This window comes from Lepidochelys kempii, chromosome 9 (assembly GCF_965140265.1).
Source record: "Lepidochelys kempii isolate rLepKem1 chromosome 9, rLepKem1.hap2, whole genome shotgun sequence".
NCBI lineage: Eukaryota > Metazoa > Chordata > Testudines > Cheloniidae > Lepidochelys > Lepidochelys kempii.
The window spans coordinates 16,981,304-17,006,132 of NC_133264.1; the positions used below are offsets into that span (position 1 = coordinate 16,981,304).

At 44.5% G+C, this 24,829-nt stretch overlaps 2 protein-coding genes across 3 annotated transcripts in view; both read right to left on the minus strand.

The window, feature by feature from the left end:
• SEC62 (SEC62 homolog, preprotein translocation factor) overlaps window positions 1-8,343 on the minus strand; it is a 35,674-nt gene extending 27,331 nt beyond the window's left edge. The window contains exon 1 of one of the 2 annotated variants that reach the window (XM_073359413.1): window positions 8,240-8,343. In XM_073359413.1, coding sequence (XP_073215514.1) covers window positions 8,240-8,275 — 36 coding nt within the window. In that variant the 5' untranslated portion in view covers window positions 8,276-8,343. Of the gene's footprint in view, window positions 1-7,612; window positions 7,897-8,239 lie in introns of those variants that run through there. The other variant, XM_073359412.1, reaches the window with a different exon arrangement.
• The window catches only part of GPR160 (G protein-coupled receptor 160), a 660,951-nt gene that overhangs the window by 75,957 nt on the left and 560,165 nt on the right, over window positions 1-24,829 (minus strand). The window lies entirely within an intron of this gene.

A 24,829-nucleotide genomic window follows, 5' to 3' on the forward strand; every position in this document is an offset into this window, starting at 1 on the left:
TTTATTTTCTGTTTGCCTTTGTTGGTTTGTGTAACATCTTTAGCATTTATTTAAGAAATGTGTCAAGGTAAAAATATCACTGAAAAAAAAAAAAAAAAACACCTTTGCTATTTTAAAACACCTCTCATCCAAGGATCTCAAAGCACTTTACAGGCATCTAATTAGAGTTTAGAACTATCAGGCAGGTCAGTATTGGAAACTCAGGTACAAAGGCTAGGGGTCAGATTTTCAGAATTATTTAGGTGTCTATCTTACATCTTCAGGTATTTAGTGGGATTTACAAAACTGCCTCTCTCCACCTTTAAGCACCTAAATATCCCTGAAAATCTAGCCCTAAGTGATAAGCTAAGACTAAGACTAACTCTAGACCAGGGATCGGCAACCGTTTAGAAGTGGTGTGCCAAGTCTTCATTTATTCACTTTAATTTAAGGTTTCACATACCAATACCATATTTTATCATTTTTTAGAAGGTCTCTCTCTATAAGTCTATATATAATATAACTAAACTATTGTTGTATGTAAACAAGGTTTTCAAAATGTTTAAGAAGCTTCATTTAAAATTAAATTAAAATGTTGATTTTATACCGCCGGTCCACTCAGCCCGCTGCCGGCCCGGGGTTCTGTTCACCTAGACCGGCAGCGGGCTGAGCGGGGCCTGCAGCCAGGACTCTGACTGGCAAGCGCAGCAGCCAGAACCCCAGACTGGCAGTGGGCTGAGCGGGGCTGGTGGCCAGGACCCCAGACCAGCAGTGGGCTGAGTGGCTCAGCCCGCTGCCGGTCTGGGGTTCCGTCCGCTGGCTCCTTCCAGCCAGGGTCCTGGCTGCCGGCCCCCCTCAGCCCGCTGCTCATCTGGGGTCCCGGCCCTGTCCACACAGAGTAAGTACCTACTTTCTCCCTGGTTCTGGCCCATTCTCTTCCTCTCTCTGAGATGAAGGTGGGAGTGCACTGAGAACAGGGCTGGGGGTGAAGGAGCAGGCTGGGGGTTGGGGTGCAGGGTCTGGCCAGGAGCTAGAATGAGGAAGGGGGCTCAGGGTTGGGGCAGGAGGTTTGGGTGTGGAGCGCTTACCTGGGCAGCTTCCATTTGGTGCAAGGGGTGCAGGTGGGAATGTGGGTGTGGATGTGCAAGAGTCAGGGCATGGGGTGTGGGGGGGTGCAGGGGTCAGGGCATGAGGCTGGGGTGTGTGGGGGTTGCAGGGCTGAGGGCAGAGGGCTGGGTGTGTGTGAGGAGGGTTCATGGGTCAGGGCAGAGGGCTGGGGTCGTGGGGGTTCTCCCAGCCCCCTGCCCTGAGCGGCTCACGGCAGGAGGCTGGAGGCGATATGCCGATTCCACGCCCTTCCCCAACATCACCGGAGCAGAGAGCTTGCTGCGGCTCTGCTTTTCCCTCTCCCCTTCCATAACAAGGGCTGTCAGCTGATCGGCCACAGGGAGGGGCAAGCTTGCCTGCCCTGCAAGGAGAGAGCAGTGGGCGGAGAAGAGTAGGCCAGGCCAGGCAGGATTTTTAATTGCATGCTGCTGTCCCCGGCAGATAGCAGCGTACCATTAAAAACCGGCTCACATGCCATCTTTGGCATGTGTACAATAGATTGACGACCCCTGTTCTAGACTAAGTGACTGATATGTGAGTTACCCGAGGTCCCTCAAAGGAAGCCTGTTGCAGAACCAGGCCTAGAAGCAAGATCTCCAGACTACCGGGGTACTATATTTTAACCATAAGAAATGCATCCTTTAAGAAAAAAGGATGAACAATATTGCTCATTGCAGTGTTCTTGTAGCCGTATTGGTCCCAGGTAAATAGAGAGACAAGGTGGGTGAGGTAATATCTGTTAGTGGTCCAACTGAAGATATTACCTCACCCACCTTCTCTCTCTACTATTGCTCATTGACATTGTGTCCCATATAAATATCTCTCACTAAAAAAGAATCATCTATTTTTTCCTTTATTATATTCAGTCATAGCTTTAATTTTGTTGTGCAACAACTAAAAGTATCATATTTCAAAATTAATAATTAATGACAAAATAGGAGGAGGGGACAACATTTTAAAAGCAAAGGTCATGCCTAATTTTTTCTCCTAGCCTTATGCCAGGTGATTTGGCCCTTCCCCACACCTGACTTGGTGTTTTTGAAGAGCATACTACTTGTCTGACTGACAGTAAGTGCTGTTATCATGGAATAAATTATCTTTGTCTTCATATCCTGTTTTGCTACTTCTCCTGTTTTTCTTGTTCTTCTTTTCTTCCTCCTCCACTATCTGACATCTCTTGTGCGTACACTCCTCTCTACCTTTTGCCATTCTCCCTCCCTGTCTCTCCAGCCAGCATCTGACCTTTTTTAAAAAATCACCCTGAAACTAACCGAAAAGAGCCCTAACAAATGGGAAAGTTGGTTTAGTTTTAGTGAAAAGTGTTCTATTGTCACTTCTGAAGACCAGTCCTTTATTCATCCACTGAAAGGGTAAACCACAGAAACAGTGGTGCAAGCTGTTGTACAATGTCCTACCCACAGATTCTAACCCAAATGTGGAAGAACCAACTGTAGGATTATGAAGTTAACGGCTTCATAAAAATAATGAGCAGCACATCTTTCATCTAGTTGAATCCCAAAAGCCTGTGTATAGCAGTTAGAGAAACTGACTGAAAAAATCAAGAAATCTGGATTTCTATTCCCAAGTCTGCCACCAACTTGGACTGAGGCATTGACCAATCACAATCTTTGCCTCAGTTTCTCCATCTATGTAATAGTGGTCATATTTACTAATATTTGTGAAATACAGTGACACTAAGATGAGAGGCATTTAATAAGTACTAATTATTTATCCAAATACAAGTATAGGCACAATTTTAGGTAGGCACGATATAATTATCCACTTTAGAATTTGGCCAGTACAGTTCCAGCTGTGATGTTCAACTGAACACCTGTCCAAATGAACTGGACTAAGACAACTTTGTGTTTAAGTGAATACTTTCATTGTAGGTTATAAAACATGTTTGTTTTGTTAACGACATGAAAGAACACCTTGGATCAGGTTTCCGGGATAACAGAAAAACACAATAACTCCCCCTCTCCCCCCAATACCTTTTTTGAACATATGTATTTAGACTTTCTTAAACAGATGTTAATCTGCAGACTGTAAAGGAAAAATTTTTTTAAATACATCCTATTATATATACATATATATACACACACACACACACAGCTTTCTCGAGAAATTAAAGTCTTGGGTCTTCAGAAACCTCAATATCACTAAGTATCACACCATTTTTAGCAATCTGATTCCCTCAGGATTTTCTCTTTTCAACATTTTGTTTAATATAGTGCTCTTCCTATTACCTCAGTTAAACTGCCACCCAAGTTAAGATTTACTAGAATCTTTACCTCCAAAATCCTTTTTATTGATCCTTCAAAGACCAAAATTTTAGTAAATTTCACCTTGCTGCCAGGACACTACATAGAAGAGAGCTGTGTGGCAGGGAAACACCACTGAGTGGAAACAGAGTAAAAAGGAAGAGATGAAGGTGGGATTTCTAGACGGAGAGAAACAACACAACTTAGATATGGGGAAAATGAGAGACTACATAACTATGGAAAGGAAATAAATCCTGGTGGGATATGAGAAACTTGGTTTTTTTCTTATTTTGCCTAAGTCAAGAGGCTAACCTCCTTCATTGTTTTATGTCTAGATTCATAGATTCCAAGGCCAGAACGACAACTGTAGTAATCTAGTCTGACCTCCTGTATAGCACAGGACACACAATTTCCCCAAAATAATTCCTAGAGCGTATCGTTTAGAAAAACATCCAATCTTGATTTAAAAATTACTAGTGATGGAGAATCCACCATGAATATTGATCAATTGTACCAGTGGTTAATAATTCTCATTGTTAAAAATTTACACCTTATTTCCAGCGTGAATTTGTCTAGTTTCAACTTCCAGCCATTGGATTGTGTTATACCTCTCTGCTAGATGGACAAGCCCACTATAAAAATATGTATTCCCCATGTAGATACTTGTGGACTGAAATCAAATCACCCCTTTACCATCTCTTTTTGTTAAGTTAAATAAATTGAGCTCCTGGAGTCTACCAATATGAGGCAGGTTTGCTAATCCTTTAATCATTCTCATGGTTCTTCTCTGAACCTTCTTCAATTTTTCAACATCCTTTTAGAATTGTGGACACCAGAATTGGACACAGTATTCCAGGAGCAGTTGCACCAGTACCAGATACAACGGTAAAATAACCTCTTTACTTTTACTCGAGATTCCCCTGTTTATGCATCCAAGGATTGTATTAGTCCTTTTGGCCACAGCATCACACTAGAAAATCATATTCAGCTGATAATCCACCATGACACCAAATCTTTTTCAGTCACTGCTTTCCAGGATAGAGTTCCCCTATCTTGTGAGTATGGCCTGCATTCTTTGTTCCTAGATGAATACATTTACGTTAGCCATACTAAAATGCATATTGTTTGTTTGTGCCCAGTTTTACAAGCATTCCAGGTTGCTGTGTTTTAGTGACCTGTCCTCAATATTTACCATTCCCCCAATGTGTGTGTCATCTGCAAACTTTTAGTGATGGCAAATGATTGGAAGTTTAAACACCAGCCTATAATCAACAGTTAGGGTGGAGTCCACAAAGCAACGTAGACTCCTAACTTATATTAAGGCTCCTAACTTCCACCGATTACAATAGAAGTTAGGAGCCTACATTGCTTCATGGATTCACCCTTGGTTCCAGAAAATCGGATATACATTTATAATGGAAAAATTGACTACCTTAATAGAGGCAGCTTGCAGTATTACTTTGAAAACTGGTGTTCCTTTTTGAACTATGCCAAATCAGTCCGAGAAGCTAAGAAAAACAACTGACTCATTTTGGCCAATTAAGAACTCTGCGAATTAAAGAGTACTCTCTTTGTGGACTCATCTCCTACATTCTGTTTGATATATGATGGAGAAACTGCTAAGAAGGCAACATGTTTATCTATATATTTGTGTTACAAATTTAGGCCTCGGTCCTGCCAACTCTTATACACATACTTAACTTTAAGCATGTGAGTAGTCCTGTTAAATTCAGGAGTACTTCTTAAATGCTTTAAATACACGTATGAGTTTTTCAGGATTGGAGCCTTAGGTTGTTATTACACCAGACATTAAATGTCATATTTAAATTGTTATTGCAATGGATGCAATTCTAACTTGTAAGCACCTAATTATTTTCTTGTTCTAAATATGCTTTTTCCAGTTTTCTTTTTTTAATAGTAATTTCTTTTAAAGTTTTTAAAAAAAGAACAGGTCACAAGCACAAGAATGAATCCTGCCCTTCTTGGGCCAAACCAGGTATGATTTTCTTCCCCCAGAAAATTCCAAATTGGGAGGAAGAAAGAAGAAACATTTCTCTGACCGTTTTTTCTTTTTTTAATGGCAGCCGTTTGACACTGATCATGGGCATGGCATGCTAGAATGAGTCCCAGTGTGATAGATTAGTGGGGACAGGGCACGTGAGATGATCAAAGTGAATAAATACACAAACTGTATGACTCTACAATTCATTACATGAACACTGCCTCCATGAGTTCACACACACACACACTCAACCTTAACTTCATTTTAGTATATTTTGCCAGGGAATATATATCAGTAATGTAACAATATAAAACATTTCAGGGATGGTGTAATTATTCCCAAAAGATACATTACAAACCCAGGAAATTCAGAGTTAAGGTTACATTTAAAAGAACTCCAAACATATTCAGGTTAAAAAAAAAAAACATGGTGAAGAAATTTAAACAACCTTATCTCTGCCCTGAAGTAATGTAGTATTTGTGATCCCAGATTAAATTTATTTCTAAAGACAGATTTTTTTTTTTACATATTCCCCTCCCTGCATGGCATCATTTTCTGTGTTTGTAATGCTTGGTTTTAGGATAATTACAACTTCTCTATAATGTTTTCAATTGAGAAGTTACTGATTATTTGATATATATGCTCAAACTTAATTCCATGTTAATGCAGTTTGTTCTCTCATAATTTCTCTAGGGTTTTTTCATACATGAATACTAAACAAGAAACCTAAGAAGAAGATTACCATACATCATTTCTAATTATTTGAAGATCTTTTTTTGAAATTTGAAATTTAGGGGCAAATTCACCAGTACACCAGAACAGCCAGAGCACGTCAGCTAGTTAAGATGGTTTTACAACTGCTTAGCATCATTAGAGCAGAATTAAGCATACTGGAGAATATGTCCCTTAATTTGCAATTGACTTATTAAGTGAGAGAGAGGGTTGTATTAGCGAAACTGGTGATATGTGAAGGAGGGTGAGACTCTCTGTGCTTCCAGGGTTCCCCCTGTGCTCCTGCACAAGATTTCAATTAATTTTAACTGTATGGGAAGTCTGAAATGCCTGCATTATTCCATTGTTAAAATCATTTGGACAAAGAAAAGACTGATAGCTCCTTAATTTCTTAAAGGTTTGTTTTTAACTTAAACTAACTTAACAAAATAACTTGTAAATTCTCAAACTCTCTCTTGCTCAATGACTGTTCCACTGTGGATAAATCATTAAATCATCATTGGGCCAGAAACAGGGGGAGAGAATGACTGTAGTACAGTGGGTAAGGCATCCACCTGGGAAATCAGAGACCCCGGCTTCAGTCTCTCTGCTCCACTCACTTATTATTTATCCACAGTGGACCAGCTTCAGCAGGAGACATTGAGGGAACCTAACATCAGTGATTAGGGCACTCTCCTGAGAGATGTGGGATACCCCATCCAAATCCTCCCTCTGCTAGAGAAGGGGGAATTGAACCGGAATCTCCCACATCCCAGGTGAATGCTCTAACCAGGGGGCTAAAGTTATAAGATGGGAACCACCTCCTCCTCCGGCCAGATACTGAATGGGACCCAATCTGGTAAGCAGATTCAGAGGCCACCTACCAGTTTAGGCCACGTATGTGAGATAGGCAGCCAAATGCCTATCTTTCCAGATCTTGTGAATTGCTCTGGGGTTTAGGCAGGAGATGGTGTCTCAACCCCTTGAGGAAGGCAGACATGTACACTCTCAGAGACATAAACATAGGCACAAAGGAGAACTTACCCTGAAAACTTAGGTGCCAAATGAGTTTAGACACCTACAGCATTTAGTGCGTGTTTTATGGATCTCAGTGACACGAAAACTGGGATTTAAGAACCTAAGTAGCATTGTGGATCCCACCCAATATGTTTTGGCAACCTGAACTACAGATGCCTTTATTGCTCCAGCTGTAATAAATGCTTTATTCCCCCCCTTGAATATTTACTGAAAACAGCTCCTTCCCACTTCGTTAGTATTTGTCTAAATAAACTTTTTAATATCTAAAGACGACAGGATTTTTTGAGGGGTGGGGGAGATGTAGGAGGGATGATTTACTGTACCTGAAAAGACACCCACCATTCACAAAAGTAATCATTTATCTGTCTAAATTTCAAAAAAAGCTCATCTCTTTCACCAACAGAAGCTGGTACAATAAACGATATTACCTCACCCACCTTGCCTCTTTAAGAAAAAGAATGAAAAGTTTTAAGCCATATTATGAAGAAAATCCCTTCCACATATTTTTGCTTACAACTGAATAGGTCTTTAAGCTGCAAGAAGGTATGAGAAATTCAGACAGTTTCCAGGATGTGGAAACCCCTTCCGTCACCTCCTCCAAAAGGAAGAAAATGGTTATTCCCATTAATTCAATGGCCAGCGCACAGCTGCGCTTTTGCGACAGGTGTAGCGCACTGGGGGTGCCCCTCTGCACAGGTGTGTCGGTGGGGGAGGCTATGTGAGCATGCATAGGAGCTGGGTGGGGGCACGCAGGCCAGCACGGAGCTGATGTATTGCTACGGTACCACAACAAGGGTAGCATGCAGCCGTGGTCCGTGTGTGGTCACATGAGGCAGGGTGCCAGTGGGACAGGTGGGCTGTGCGCAGGGCTGGGCTTTGCACGCGGGTGGGGAGCGGGGTATGCGGCGGGGCGCGCAGGCTTCAGGCGGGCGTGCTCCAGGGAGGAGAGGGGCACTCGGGCAGGGCCTTACGGGAGGGAGTCAGGGGCTGAGGCGAGAGGCTGGTGGGGGGCCCGAGGGTGGGCAGGAGGCCGGGGGCCTCCAGGCGTCGGGGGCGGGGAGCAGGGCCGGCCGCAGGGTGCTCGAGCGGGAGCAGAGACAGGGCAGGAGGTCGCCACGAGTCCCCGCGGGAAGCTGCAAACCTGGATCCGCTTCCTATGTCTCCTCCGCTCCGCCATGTTGTCGCCGTCTGGTCTGCCGGTGACGTGGAGGCGGGAGTCCCGCGAGAGGCTGCGGGAGCCGTTATGTAAGCGGGGCGGAGCGGGCTGGTAGTTAAGTTGGGGCTCGCGACGGGTGGGAGGGGTTCCGGGTGCTGTGGGGGCCGGGTTAGGGGCCGGCTCGCGGGACGGGGCGGAGAGCGCTTCTCTCCGCCGGCTAGGGTGGGGGAGGCAGTTTTGGCGGGGTCCTGGCGGAGAGCGGGGCTCGAGCTACGTGCCCTGCGCTTCCCCTGCCCCGCGCGGCGGGGGCGAGCAGCCCGCTGGGCGGCCTCCCTCGCGTCTCCCTTCAGTAGCGCGCTCCTGCTCCCTCATTGTCCCGCCTGAGGGGAGGGGAATGTACCCTGCATCTTACCTAGCGCCCCTGGACGGGATGGTAGGTGCTAGTGCGGTGTCTACACTAGCGCTCACAGTAGTGTTAGTTAACACGTTAATTAACTCAACTAACCATTCAAGTGTGGCTAGATCCTTGGGGTTCTTTTCTCACCCTTGTGTGCTATGATCCCCAGGGTCACCACCAGTTTGGGACATTGGTGCACGTCACCCTTCCTATTCTCCACCTGTGCCACAAACGTGTTCAGGGGACACCATCATAGGGCCTAATCATATTAGCCACACTATCAGAGGCTTGTTCACCTGCACATCTACCAATGTGATATATGCCATCATGTAGGCCAGCAATGCCCCTCTGCCATGTACATTGGTCAAACTGGCAGTCTCTACGTAAAAGAATAAATGGACGCAAATCAGACATCAAGAATTATAACATTCAAAATCCAGTCGGAGAACACTTCAGTCTCTTTGGTCACTCGATTACAGACCTAAAAGTTGCAATTCTTCAACCAAAAAACTTCAAAAACAGACTCCAATGAGAGACTGCTGAATTGGAATTAATTTGCAAACTGGATACAATTAACTTAGGCTTGAATAAAGACTGGGAGTGGATGTGTCATTACACAAAGTAAAACTATTTCCCCATGTTTAGTCCCCTTCCCCTCCACCCCACCCCCCGCTGTTCCTCAAACGTTCTTGTCAACTGCTGGAAATGGCCCACCTTGATTATCACTACAAAAGGTTCTCCCGGCCCCCGCTCTGCTGCTGGTAATAGCTCACCTTACCTGATCACTCTCGTTACAGTGTGTATGGTAACACCCATTGTTTCATGTTCTCTATGTATATAAATCTCCCCACTGTATTTTCCACTGAGTGCATCCAAAGAAGTGAGCTGTAGCTCACAAAAGCTTATGCTCAAATAAATTGGTTAGTCTCTAAGGTGCCACAAGTACTCCTTTTCTTTTTGCAGATACAGACTAACACGGCTGCTACTCTGACACTAGTTTAGTCTGTTGAGAACTGTAATGCTTTAGTCTAAAATCCAGATTATTGGGTTCAATTCAAGGGATAACTGCGTGATAAACAGGAGGTCAGCCTAGAATCTGATGGGATGGTCTCTTCTGGCCTTCAACTCCGACTCTGTGTCAGCATACACAAACTGATGTATGCAGCTATCACAATTTAGAATAATTGCCTGAAATGAGCCCGCAAATGTAGGTGCCCAATTGTGCATCCATTTTTGCACATTGGCTAGAGGCATCCTGTTTTTAAAAGGTCCTGAATTTGTATACAAAAGGCTAAAAATCCTTGGTCAAAATTTTTAAACGGAAGGTCCAAAGTTAAGCTCCTAAATCTGTATTTACTCAGGTGTTTTTCTTCATCTCTGCCTACTGTGTTCATGTGTTCTATTCATGTACAGTACAAAGCACGTCACGGTGCACCAAATGTGTGTGGCAGCACTCCAGGTACATTCTGCCAGGTACACTATTTTATGCCAGGAAATAGATTAAACAAACCAAAAAGTATCTGTAAATTGCCATAGATGTTATTCTCTCTCTTGAAAGTCTGCCGCAAAGCTAGATTAGTAATAACCCATCCTTTTTAATATAGGCACATACATTTAGGATGGACAATTGACTACGCATTCCTAGATGAGAGATTAGAGCAAAACAAAGATAGCTGATGCACCGTGCCTCTATTTGTAGTTGCCTTTTGATATGTCCATAGGTCATGAAGGCATTGTACCTGTTTAGGTTAGTCAGACCTTTGCCCATAGTTTAAGCAATAGGTGCAGATATACATCTTACATAAAAATCAAATACCTTTTTATCTGAGATTGTTTCACCACGTGCTTTTACTAATAGGCCATATATATTAGGAAAGCATGTTTAGTTCTGTGCCAGAATATGCAACCCACACCAAACCTTGTACGCGGTTATTCCTGCTAATCTGGAAGCGCTCAGCCTGTCTCAGTTTGTATTCCTGCGCAAATGAAAATTATACTCTCAACTGAAAACCAGACAGAAAAAAAAAGTTTAAAATAGTTTCAGATATTATACTTGCCCCTGAATCACCCTGCCCACTTCTGTGATTTTATAATCACAATTTCCTTTTTTTTTTTAAATGTTTTTCTTTCCCTTGTTGCTGGACAACGGATCCACACAACCTACAAGTTAATCTGACTGATTGTATCATAAAATCATAGAATATTAGGGTTGGAAGAGACCTCAGAAGGTCATCTAGTCCAATCCCCTGCTCAAAGCAGGACCAACACCAACTAAATCATTCCAACCAAGGCTTTGTCAAGCCAGGCCTTAAAAATCTCTAAGGATGGAGATTCCACCACCTCCCTAGGTAACCCATTCCAGTGCTTCATCACCCTCCTAGTGAAATAATGTTTCCTAATATCCAGCCTGCACCTCCCCCACTGCAAGTTGAGACCATTGCTTCTTGTTCCATCATCTGCCACCATTGAGAACAGCCTAGCTCCATCCTCTTTGGAACCCTACCCTTCAGGTAGTTGAAGGCTGCTATCAAATCCCCCCTCACTCTTCTGCAGACTAAATAACCCCAGTTCCCTCAGGCTCTCCTCATAAATCATGTGCCCCAACCCCTGATCATTTTTGTTGCCCTCCGCTGGACTCTCTCCAATCTGTCCACATCCCTTGTGTAGTAGGGGGACCAAAACTGAATGCAGTACTCCAGGTGTGGCCTCACCAATGTCGAATAGAGGGGAATAATCACTTCCCTCGATCTGCTGGCACTGCTCCTACTAATACAGCCCAATATGCCATTGGCCTTCTTGGCAACAAGGGCACACTCATATGCTGCTTCTCGTTCACTGTCATCCCCAGGTCCTTTTCTGCAGAACTGCTGCTTAGCCAGCCGGTCCCCAGCCTGTAGCGGTGCATGGGATTCTTCCTTCCTAAGTGCAGGACTCTGCACTTGTCCTTGTTGAACCTCATCAGATTTCTTTTGGCCCAATCCTCCAATTTGTCTAGGTCACTCTGGACCCTATTCCTACCCTCCATCGTGTCTACCTCTCCCCCCTTCTTAGTGTCATCTACAAACTTGCTGAGGATGCAATTAATCCTATCATCCAGATCATTAATAAAAATGTTGAACAAAACCGGCCCCAGGACCGACCCCTGGGGCACCGCTTGATACCGGCTGCGAATTAGACATCAAGCCGTTGATCACTACCCGTTGAGCCCAACAATCTAGCCAGCTTTTATATCCACCTTAGGGTATGTCTACACTACGAAATTAGGTCGAATTTATAGAAGTCGGTTTTTTAGAAATCGGTTTTATATATTCGAGTGTGTGTGTCCCCACAGAAAATGCTCTAAGTGCATTAAGTGCATTAACTCGGCGGAGCGCTTCCACAGTACCCAGGCAAGCGTCGACTTCCGGAGCGTTCCACTGTGGGTAGCTATCCCACAGTTCCCGCAGTCTCCGCTGCCCATTGGAATTCTGGGTTGAGATCCCAATGCCTGATGGGGCTAAAACATTGTCGCGGGTGGTTCTGGGTACATATCGTCAGGCCCCCGTTCCCTCCCTCCCCCCGTGAAAGCAAGGGCAGACAATCATTTCGCGCCTTTTTTCCTGAGTTACCTGTGCAGACGCCATACCACGGCAAGCATGGAGCCCGCTCAGGTCACCGTCACCCTATGTCTCCTGGGTGCTGGCAGATGCGGTACGGCATTGCTACACAGTAGCAGCAATCCCTTGCCTTGTGGCAGCAGACGGTACAGTACGACTGGTAGCCATCATCGTCATGTCTGAGGTGCTCCTGGTCGCCTCTGTGAGGTCGATCAGGAGCGCCTGGGCAGACATGGGCACAGGGACTAAATTTGGAGTGACTTGAGCAGGTCATTCTCTTTAGTCCTGCAGTCAGTCCTATTGAACCGTCTTATGGTGAGCGGGCAGGCGATACGGACTGCTAGCAGTCGTACTGTACCATCTTCTGCCGAGCAGCCATGAGATGTGGATGGCATGCAGTCCTTCTGCACCGTCTGCTGCCAGCCAAAGATGTAAAAGATAGATGGAGTGGATCAAAACAAGAAATAGACCAGATTTGTTTTGTACTCATTTGCTTCCCCCCCTCCCCTGTCTAGGGGACTCATTCTTCTAGATCACACTGCAGTCACTTACAGAGAAGGTGCAGCAAGGTAAATCTAGCCATGTATCAATCAGAGGCCAGGCTAACCTCCTTGTTCCAATAACAACGATAACTTAGGTGCACCATTTCTTATTGGAACCCTCCGTGCAGTCCTGCCTGAAATACTCCTTGATGTACAGGCACACCCTTTGTTGATTTTAGCTCCCTGAAGCCAACCCTGTAAGCCGTGTCGTCAGTCGCCCCTCCCTCCGTCAGAGCAACGGCAGACAATCGTTCCGCGCCTTTTTTCTGTGCGGACGCCATACCAAGGCAAGCATGGAGGCCGCTCAGCTCACTTTGGCAATTAGGAGCACATTAACCACCACACGCATTATCCAGCAGTATATGCAGCACCAGAACATGGCAACGCGATACCGGGCGAGGAGGCGACGTCAGCGCGGTCCCGTGAGTGATCAGGACATGGACACAGATTTCTCTGAAACCATGGGCCCTGACAATGCATGCATCATGGTGCTAATGGGGCAGGTTCATGCTGTGGAACGCCGATTCTGGGCTCGGGAAACAAGCACAGACTGATGGGACCGCATAGTTTTGCAGGTCTGGGACAATTCCCAGTGGCTGCGAAACTTTCGCATGCGTAGGGGCACTTTCATGGAACTTTGTGACTTGCTTTCCCCTGCCCTGAAGTGCATGAATACCAAGATGAGAGCAGCCCTCACAGTTGAGAAGCGAGTGGCGATAGCCCTGTGGAAGCTTGCAACACCAGACAGCTACCGGTCAGTTGGGAATCAATTTGGAGTTGGCAAATCTACTGTGGGGGCTGCTGTGATGCAAGTAGCTCACGCAATCAAAGATCTGCTGATATCAAGGGTAGTGACCCTGGGAAATGTGCAGGTCATAGTGGATGGCTTTGCTGCAATGGGATTCCCTAACTGTGGTGGGGCTATAGACGGAACCCATATCCCTATCTTGGCACCGGAGCACCAAGCCGCCGAGTACATAAACAGCAAGGGGTACTTTTCGATAGTGCTGCAAGCTCTGGTGGATCACAAGGGACGTTTCACCAACATCAACGTGGGATGGCCGGGAAAGGTGCATGATGCTCGCATCTTCAGGAACTCTGGTCTGTTTCAAAAGCTGCAGGAAGGGACTTTATTCCCAGACCAGAAAATAACTGTTGGGGATGTTGAAATGCCTATATGTATCTTTGGGGACCCAGCCTACCCCTTAATGCCATGGCTCATGAAGCCGTACACGGGCAGCCTGGACAGTAGTCAGGAGCTGTTCAACTACAGGCTGAGCAAGTGCAGAATGGTGGTAGAATGTGCATTTGGACGTTTAAAGGCGCGCTGGCGCAGTTTACTGACTCGCTTAGACCTCAGCGAAACCAATATTCCCACTGTTATTACTGCTTGCTGTGTGCTCCACAATATCTGTGAGAGTAAGGGGGAGACGTTTATGGCGGGGTGGGAGGTTGAGGCAAATCGCCTAGCTGCTGGTTACGCGCAGCCAGACACCAGGGCGGTTAGAAGAGCACAGGAGGGCGCGGTACGCATCAGAGAAGCTTTGAAAACCAGTTTCATGACTGGCCAGGCTACGGTGTGAAAGTTCTGTTTGTTTCTCCTTGATGAAACCCCCCACCCCTTGGTTCACTCTACTTCCCTGTAAGCTAACCACCCTCCCCTCCTCCCTTTAATCATTGCTTGCAGAGGCAATAAAGTCATTGCTGCTTCACAGTCATGCATTCGTTATTCATTCATCACACAAATAGGGAGATGACTACCAAGGTAGCCCAGGAGGGGTGGTGGAGGAGGGAAGGAAAATGCCACACAGCACTTTAAGCACAGCACTTTAAAAGTTTACAACTTTAAAATTTATTGAATGACAGCCTTCTTTTTTTTGGGCAATCCTCTGTGGTGGAGTGGCTGGTTGGCCGGAGGCCCCCCCACCACGTTCTTGGGCGTCTGGGTGTGGAGGCTATGGAACTTGGGGAGGAGGGCGGTTGGTTACAGAGGGGCAGCAGTGGCAGTCTGTGCTCCAGCTGCCTTTGCTGCAGCTCAACCATACACTGGAGCATACTGGTTTGGTTCTGCAGCAGCCTCAGCATTGAATCCTGCCTCCTCTCATCACGCTGCCGCCACATTTGAGCTTCAGCCCTGTCTTCAGCCCGCCACTTACTCTCTTCAGCCCGCCACTTACTCTCTTCAGCCCTCCACCTCTCCTCCCGGTCATTTTGTGCTTTCCTGCACTCTGACATTATTTGCCTCCACGCATTCGTCTGTGCTCTGTCAGTGTGGGAGGACAGCATGAGCTCGGAGAACATTTCATCGCGAGTGCATTTTTTTTTCTTTCTAAGCTTCACTAGCCTCTGGGAAGGAGAAGATCCTGTGATCATTGAAACACATGCAGCTGGTGGAGAAAAAAAGGGACAGTGGTATTTAAAAAGACACATTTTATAAAACAGTCGCTACACTCTTTCAGGGTAAACCTTGCTGTTACCATTACATACATAGCACATGTGCTTTCGTTACAAGGTCGCATTTTGCCTCCTCCCACCGCGTGACTACCCCCTCAACCTTCCCCCCTCCCTGTGGCTAAAAGCGGGGAACATTTCTGTTTAGCCACAGGCAAACAGCCCAGCAGGAATGGGCTCCTCTGAGTGTCCCCTGAAGAAAAGCACTCTATTTCAACCAGGTGACCATGAATTATATCTCACTCTCCTGAGGATAACACAGAGAGATAAAGAATGGATGTTGTTTGAATGCCAGCAAACATACACTGCAATGCTTTGTTCTACAATGATTCCCGAGTACGTGTTACTGGCCTGAAGTGGTAAAGTGTCCTACCATGAAGGACGAAATAAGGCTGCCCTCCCCAGAAACCTTTTGCAAAGGCTTTAGGACTACATCTAGGAGAACCGCAAATGCCAGGGCAAAGTAATCCTTTCACATGCTTGCTTTTAAACCATGTATAGCATTTTAAAAGGTACACTCACCAGAGGTCCCTTCTCCGCCTGCTGGGTCCAGGAGGCAGCCTTGGGTGGGTTCGGGGGGTACTGGCTCCAGGTCTAGGGTGAGAAACAGTTCCTGGCTGTCGGGAAAACCGGTTTCTCCACTTGCTTGCTGTGAGCTATCTACAACCTCCTCCTCATCATCATCTTCTTCGTCCCCAAAACCTACTTCCATATTGCCTCCATCTCCATTGAAGGAGTCAAACAACATGGCTGGGGTAGTGGTGGCTGAACCCCCTAAAATGGCATGCAGCTCATCATAGAAGCGGCATGTTTGGGGCTCTGACCCAGAGCGGCTGTTCGCCTCTCTGGTTTTCTGGTAGGCTTGCCTCAGCTCCTTCAGTTTCACGCGGCACTGCTTCGGGTCCCTGTTATGGCCTCTGTCCTTCATGCCCTGGGAGATTTTCACAAAGGTTTTGGCATTTCGAAAACTGGAACGGAGTTCTGATAGCACGGATTCCTCTCCCCATACAGCGATCAGATCCCGTACCTCCCGTTTGGTCCATGCTGGAGCTCTTTTGCGATTCTGGGACTCCATCATGGTCACCTGTGCTGATGAGCTCTGCATGGTCACCTGCAGCTTGCCACGCTGGCCAAACAGGAAATGAGATTCAAAAGTTCGCGGTTCTTTTCCTGTCTACCTGGCCAGTGCATCTGAGTTGAGAGTGCTGTCCAGAGCGGTCAGAATGGAGCACTCTGGGATAGCTCCCGGAGGCCAATACCATCGAATTGTGTCCACAGTACCCCAAATTCGAGCCGGCAATGTCGATTTAAGCGCTAATCCACTTGTCAGGGGTGGAGTAAGGAAATCGATTTTAAGAGCCCTTTAAGTCGAAATAAAGGGCTTCATTGTGTGGACGGGTGCAGGTTTAAATCAATTTAACGCTGCTAAATTCGACCTAAAGTCCTAGTGTAGACCAGGGCTTAGAGTTCATTCATCCAATCCATACTTTTTTAACCTGCTGGCAAGAATACTGTGGGAGACAGTATCAAAAGCTTTGCTAAAGTCAAGATATATCACATCCACTGCTTTCCCCAGATCCACAGAGCCAGTTATCTCATCATAGACTGTAGTGGGGACTTATACACAAACTGAAAATATAGGGAAATAAAGTTTTAATCTATTTTAGATAGAGTAAAATTACGCGTTTCTTCTAAAAATAGTGGGTAAGGTATAGTCAGACAGAAGTGTGATTTTTAAGTTGACAGTAGCCTTTTAATAATTATATAATATGCTTAGCTGTTGAAGTGACAAAACAGCAGGTGCAAATTGAGGCTGTTGGTTTAATTTACCTATGGAAGAGGTTTTGCCCATCTCCTGAATGACCAAGGATAACAACACTTTACTTGGCACAGAAGTGGTGGAATGCCAGGACACTGATGTGGAAACATGACTTGACATGCAGAATAATGACAAATGGCATGTGATGTAATACTTAAATCTGTCTTATGAGAAGCCTTCTGCTAATACTGCAAGAAAGCTTTGGCTACTCAGGTTACAGACATATTCATACACACACAAAATGCTTTAGGAAGAAAATGCTCTCACTCCCTGGAACAGCAAACTATGTCCGGTGCCATACCTCTCTGTTGTGCGTGTGAGGTAGCATGTCTCTGCTGCTAAAACAGCAGACTTGTTAACTAAGTCATGATCATATTAGGAATTTAAATAAGTGGAACAGCAAAGTTTCTTTATTCAATCTACATACTGACCTTTCATTAAAAGGCATCTTACACAATTTCTGAAACCTGTATAATTGGGAAATTCATGGTATTGGAGCAGCACTTGGAAAGTCTGCCTGGAAGAATGCAGACTTAGGTGAACTTGGCTATGCAACAAACAGAGGATTACCTGAAGGCCAACAAAACAGAGGAACTGTTGTGGCCACAACCTTGAACTGAAGGGGAGTTGGATAGGTGGTAGAGACATCCCAGAGAAGAATGAAGGGACTTTGGAACTCCCAGGGATGAACCAAATAGGAATAGAAATGCATACCAAGAATCGAGGAGGGACCTATTGGCCTTTCCTATAATTGCCTTCTATGGTGGTGGATATGTGGCATATAAAACAATTATTTCCCATGGTGGAACCTGACCACGGAGAGACGTTGTTTTACAGATGTCACAAAGTCTAGTGCTGCCAGGTGACCTCCTGTGCCAGTGCAGCTGAAAGAGGTAGTATGAACCTTCATGGAGTTGGGGTGTGTCCAGACTTTAGTATGATAGGGCTTAGTCAAAACTGAGTGATTGCAGGTAGCAGAACCTTTCAAGGTGATCTGTGTCCATGTGGATTCCAGATGTATAACTTAGTTATGATCTCCTAACAAGTAAAAAGAGTCAGACGGGTCAGTTCATAATGTGAGTATCTCACTTGTTCCAATGACCTATTGTCTTTAGGAGAGTGGGATCATGCTCTTGCCTTGCTGGAGTTTGAATAGCATGACAGATTTCTGTTACCAGTCTGCCTGAGGTGTCAGGTGATCAGGCTGAGGCCACAGAATCGTTAAGGGAGGAGATGATGGAACACACCAAGTGTCTAAGTTTTAAAGGTTGATTAATAAAATAACAGTGGAGAGTGATGGGTGCTCCCCACGTCACTCAGAGGAAGGAAGAAAGCGTTAGTGCCCCAAGCCCTAACGCACTTTCATACTGACACACGCACCACCCAAGGCTGGCCTGGCCTGGATGTAACATAAGAAGAAGGGGGGGAGGGGTGGACAGGAGTTCTGTCCTGTGTGCACAGGTCGTCCGCTGCCAATCTCTGAATTGCTCCAGCTCTCAGGAGGGTTTTTAAGTCTTGGGATCCACTGGGGGTTTTTTGTTCAGTGACCTCTGCTCCTGGTGCTCTTTTTACCAGTCCAAACCGGCTTTCTGTGGTATCCTCAACTTTCCCAAAACACACCGGCTAGACTTTGATGTCCTCTTTGTTTTCCTCCATGCTGGCTGTCAAGGTTCCTCCCCCACTCTGAACGCTAGGGTACAGATGTGGGGACCTGCATGAAAACCTCCTAAGCTTATCTTTACCAGCTTTAGTCAAAACTTCCCCAAGGTACAAAATATTCCACCCTTTGTCCTTGGATTGGCCGCTGCCACCACCAAACAAATACTGGTTACTGGGGAAGAGCTGTTTGGAAACGTCTTTCCCCCCAAATACTTCCCAAAACCTTGCACCCCACTTCCTGGACAAGGTTTGGTAAAAAGCCTCACCAATTTGCCTAGGTGACTACAGACCCAGACCCTTGGATCTTAAGAACAATGAAAAAGCATTCAGTTTTCTTACAAGAAGACTTTTAATAGAAATAGGAGTAAATAGAAGTAAAGAAATCCCCTCTGTAAAATTAGGATGGTAGATACCTTACAGGGTAGTTAGATTCAAAACATAGAGAATCCCTCTAGGCAAAACCTTAAGTTACAAAAAAGATACACAGACAGAAATAGTTATTCTATTCAGCACAATTCTTTTCTCAGCCATTTAAAGAAATCATAATCTAACACATACCTAGCTAGATTACTTACTAAAAGTTCTAAGACTCCATTCCTGGTCTATCCCCGACAAAAGCAGCATATAGACAGACAGAGACCCTTTGTTTCTCTCCCTCCTCCCAGCTTTTGAAAGTATCTTGTCTCCTCATTGGTCATTTTGGTCAGGTGCCAGCGAGGTTACCTTTAGCTTCTTAACCCTTTACAGGTGAGAGGAGTTTTCCTCTGGCCAGGAGGGATTTTAAAGAGGTTTACCCTTCCCTTTATATTTATGACACTGGCCTTCACTGCCTCTACAGGTCTGTTCAGCTGCATCTTCCTTTCTCACAGCTGGTTGGTGGATTCTAGACCCCGTCTTTTTCAGCAGGAAGCCAAGCGTCGGCTGTGAGCTGTGGCCTTGAACTGGAGTCAGTGCCTTATCTCCTGACTGAGCGAGCTGGGGTATCGAGTTAACCCGTTCTCTGCTCTCTTCCTCCTTCCCCCTCTGGCCTCTTGTAACCTGCAAAGGAACCTTTCACTCACACTCACACCTTTAACCGTTTCCGAAATACTTTGCAATGCCTGCAACAACGTTAGCAACATACAGTACTGATCTGCCTCCCCAGGGGACTTGAGAGAGGGGGCCTTTGGAGTGTGACAATAGGGCATAGTAAGAGAAATGTTGTAGGTAAGGAGGAGTCTGGATCTGCTGGCAGCAACATAAGACTTCAGGAATTAGGTCCTGAATTTTGTGTATTGTGTTAGGAGTAGAGTGGGAATACAAGCAGCTTACAAAGTGGGTTTTGGATACGTGAAGTTCAAATAGTCAAGATTGTTCTTTATTGTATCTATCTGATTTAGATAGTAAGCTGCATGGGGCACAGACAATGTCTTTGTAAAATGTCATCCACAACTATGGAACCAGTCTTTACAGACGTCTTTTCAAGCCCTGATACTGGGTTCTCATACTCTGATTTTACAAATGATGCTGCTCTTAAAAATCAAGATGGCTATTGTGACATTACACCCCATATTCTTCATAAAAATATGGTTATGATATGAATATGGCATAACAGATATATTTTATGCAAGATGGCTCATGTAAGGTATCATTGGAAAGGTTATAATTTACTGAATGTGATTATCCAATTTGTATGCATGTATCATTTCTGTATCTAAAGTTAGAAATATTGACTACGTAACAATTACATCTGTGTGTATACTTGGGAAATGCCCACCAGACAGTAAGCAATCAGCCTTAATGGGCCATTAGAAAATGACAATGAGTCTTTGAAGATGTGGATTTCCAATAAGGCCTGGAGTTCCTTCCTCTGGACATTGCAAATAAACCTGGCTTCATAGTTGCTTTCAAACTGGTCTGCTTTCTTTTTAAGGGAAATCCTAGCACAGCTTTCTGTATCCTTTAAGGCAAATAATACACAATTGACTGAAAGGGACAATTCAGAAGTCACTCAGTAACCCACTACAGGGCCCAGACAAAAGAATGGAACCAGTATGGTCCATCATGTAACACATACTTTGGGACAACTTAATCTGCAGATCACTGGCACTTTAAGCCTTACCAGCTGTTTTAAAGCTGTATTGCATCAGTGTATAGAAAGGGAGACTTTAATCAGAGAATCCAGACAACATGAACAGTAATGCTCCATATTAAAACAAAAAATCCTTGTGCAATTTGCTATTGAAGTGATAAATGCAGATTTGCCAAAAAACATGAAATATATTTTAAAATGCATACCGTGCATTGCATTACAAGTATAGATCAAATACAAAGAGAAGACCATGACTGCAAGTGAATTATACTCTATCGTGCCCAGTCTTTAACCTTCTCTTTCCAGGAAGGTTATTAATAAGGTTATAGCTGGACAACTTTGGTGTCCCCTGGTGTCAAGTTCCCTTGATCTCTTTCAGTCTGGCTTTGGACCTGATTATGTCAGGAAGAGTGGTCTCATTGGCTGATGATGTCCTAGAAATAGACAAAGTACATGTCGAAGCTGATTTTTCATTTTTTTCTTTTCTTTTAAAGATTTGTCAGCAGTTTTTGATACCAGTGCCCAGGAAGTTCTGTTGACACACCTGCAGATACTGGCTAGGATAAATGGGAAGATTTTATTCTTCTCAAATACATCCTAAATTGTGGGGTTGCAGAATTGTTCAAAATGCCTAAAAGTTCTCTCATATGGGATCCACTGTTCCAGTACTATTCTGTCACTGCTTAAGTTAATGTGTACAGTATGTGAGGCCATTGTAGGAAGGGCTATGTTGCCATCAGTGTTCAGGTGACACACAGCTCTATATCTGATTTTTATTGAGCGTAGATGGAGTAGTATATCGATTTTCCAGTGCCTGGCTAGGATTGAATGTGGATAGGGTGGGATGGTTGCAGTTCAGTCCAGACAAATTATTGATGCTGGTAGGATGGGGCAGCATCTAGCAGAAGGCAAGATGGAGTGGTGCCTGCCTCCGTGATTGAGGAGGATTGACTACATTTTGTCAATGTGGTTTGCAGTTTGGGCAGAGGAAACTTTTGGATCCCACTTTGCTCCTGAATTCTCAGTGGTATCTACAGCCGAAAATGCTTTTTTTCATCCAAGTCTGGTTAGGAAACTAAAACTGTAACCATTTTCTGTGGTGTAGACCTTGCTGCTGTTACCCATTCTCCCAGATTAATTATTGCAATGAACTTAAGGGGATACCCTCAAGAAACGACTCAGAAGCTACAACAGCTGCAGAAAGCAGCTGACCAACTGCAAGGAGAACTTAACACCAGTTTTCCAGACTGATTTTTCTTCCTATTTCCTTCTAAGTGAAATTCAGGTTATTGACAATGATCTATAAAACTGTGTATGACTCCTGTTTAGGATCTGCCTAACTGAGATGACACCTTGTGCTATTTGTAATTTAGAATGTTGAGGCGAGCCAGGTACCTCATTAGCTTTAAACATCTTGAACCTGGAGTCATGGCCTTTGTTTCTAATATGTATATTTCTGCTGGTCTAACAGAAACAGTTTTTTGACCATTTTAGGATCGATTTTCATAGGCTTTTATCTCAAGGATCTGATTTTGAGGGATGGACACAGTTCACAGTGTAGAGGTGCAAATTTATTCTACTTTTGTTTATATTGGTCAATAAATTGTGTATGAATTTAGTCATTTTATATTTGCACTTGGACACAATGTGATGGGCATATTTTACATATAAAAACCAGTAAATAGGTACTAGGAATTGGGGGTGACATCCCATATGTGAGATTTTACATACAACCAATGGTAAAACTGGTAGTATATTCCATGAGCTTTAAACAGTAACGATTGGTGGATTTTAATGTATGCATATATAAAGTGAGGCATTTTGATTCTAAGAATCATAAAGCAACCTGTATGATGCCATGTAAAGAGCTGGAATATACCGACAGGCATAGATGACTGTTGCAAATATTCTTGGGGTTGGGTCTGAGCAGGGGATAGCCACAGCCACATGGCCCATTCCTGTTAGCACCCAAGCCCAGCAAAATCTGAGCACCAGGAAAGTGCTTAAAGTAAGGGGGTGGGGGTCGCAACCCCAGATTGAGCAGGGGTGCTGAGGGGCACGTTCTTTTAGTGAAGCTGCTGCTGCCTCAGACCATTCAGCTAAGCTCTGTTTTCCCATCAGCACTGAGTCCAACTCTGCCCCATGCCACCCAGCTCCAGTTAGCACCTCCGCATTGGCTGATTGTTTGGGAGCTGAGCCAATATGACCAGGGTCCCCTACCAGCAGAGGGCAGGGCACACTTCCACCAATGGGGCATGATCATGGGCAGGACAGGTATACCTCTGCCAAGGGGAGGCAGTAACCAGAGCTCAGTGGTGTAAGGGCGGACCCCCTTCCCTGCTGGCATGATGAAGGGACAGCCAGACCAAATTTGGGTGACACTGCGATCTGGTGCATGGACTCCTGCTCCGAGTCCCAGGCTCTGCCCCTTGTGACTGATCCTGTGTCCAGGGGGAAACAGGTAAGAGGCAGAGATGAGGAGCATCAAGATTCTGTGCGCCTGGCAGAGAGCAATTTGTGGGGACTGACCTCCTCTAGCCCGATCCACCAGCTGCCTATGCTGATGCGGATTCAAGTTAGCTGTATGGGAAGGTGTTATTCAGTTGCAGCAAAGAAGACTAGTCAGTTCCTGAGCTGCATCAGAAATATTACAAACAAAACAAGAGAAGCCATTATACCATTGTACAGCATTTGAGGGAAGTACCATGTGAAGTGCTGTGTCCAGTTTTAAGTATCCTTCTGTAAAACGTTTGTGGGAATGCTCGAATTCTGGAGAAGATTCTAAGGAGAGCGGCTCAACTGATAAAAGTTATGTTAGATCATAGCTGTGACAACAGGTTGGTGAGCAGAAGCCTATAGAGTTTGTAGAGAAGTTTATTGGGATCATAATACAGTACTTAAAGGAGATCTAAAAAGTTTAGGTGAGGATCTGTTTGAACTAAGCAATAGTAAGAGAATATGTGGACAGCCCAAAAACATAAATTTAGGTTAAAAAGTTCAGATGCTATTTTCTCCTCCACATGCAAAAAAATTAACATATTGAATTCTCTGTCCTGTGAAGACTATTCCACAATTCTAGGATTTTTTTTTTAATGGGCAATTATTCGGTCACTGAATGGCCTGAAACATCAGTGGTATGTGATTCTTAACTGGCAGTTCTTTCTTTGATGCACTGAATTACAATAATTATCTGATTCAGGGTCAGGTGGGAATTCCTCTCACTGATCATACTGAGTTTCCTTTTGAGATTTTTCACCTTATTCTGGACTATTAAGAATAGAATATCTATTAAGACTATATGGGCATAGTTCATATAATAAAATTCTGTAATATGGGGTGAGAGAAGACTGGTATTGATGGACCTTCCAACTTCTATTTTTAATTCTTGTCAGAAGAATTTCTAATTCAGTTATTCCTAGCACAGACTGATTTTCAACACATGCAGTATTAAACTTTATTTATTAAGCCTTGTAATTGGGCTTGGTTCTGTACAAATAAAAGTCACAGTCCCTGCCCCAGCTTACACATCTAGTGCAGACACAGGCAAAATAATTTGGACACATATAAGACATACATACTCCCCTTCATTAACTGCTTCACTGCTGCCAAATGTGGCAGATATATTAAGTAAATCATTTCCAGTGCCACCACATGTATTCAGGTGCATCATCTGTGTTCCACTGTGATTTCAGGGGCACATCAGAACAAAAGAACACAGAGGTGGCATGGACACTGGAACACCAGTAAGTAACAAAGCTCAGCCAATATGGGTACATATTTGAGACTGCTAGTTACACCTCTGGTGCAGCATGTAATATTTGCAAAAAGAAAAGGAGTACTTGTGGCACCTTAGAGACTAACCAATTTAATTGAGCATAAGCTTTTGTGAGCTACAGCTCACTTCATCGGATGCATACTGTGGAAAGTGTAGAAGATCTTTTTATACACACAAAGCATGAAAAAATACCTCCCCCCACCCCACTCCCCTGCTGGTAATAGCTTATCTAAAGTGATCACTCTCCTTACAATGTGTATGATAA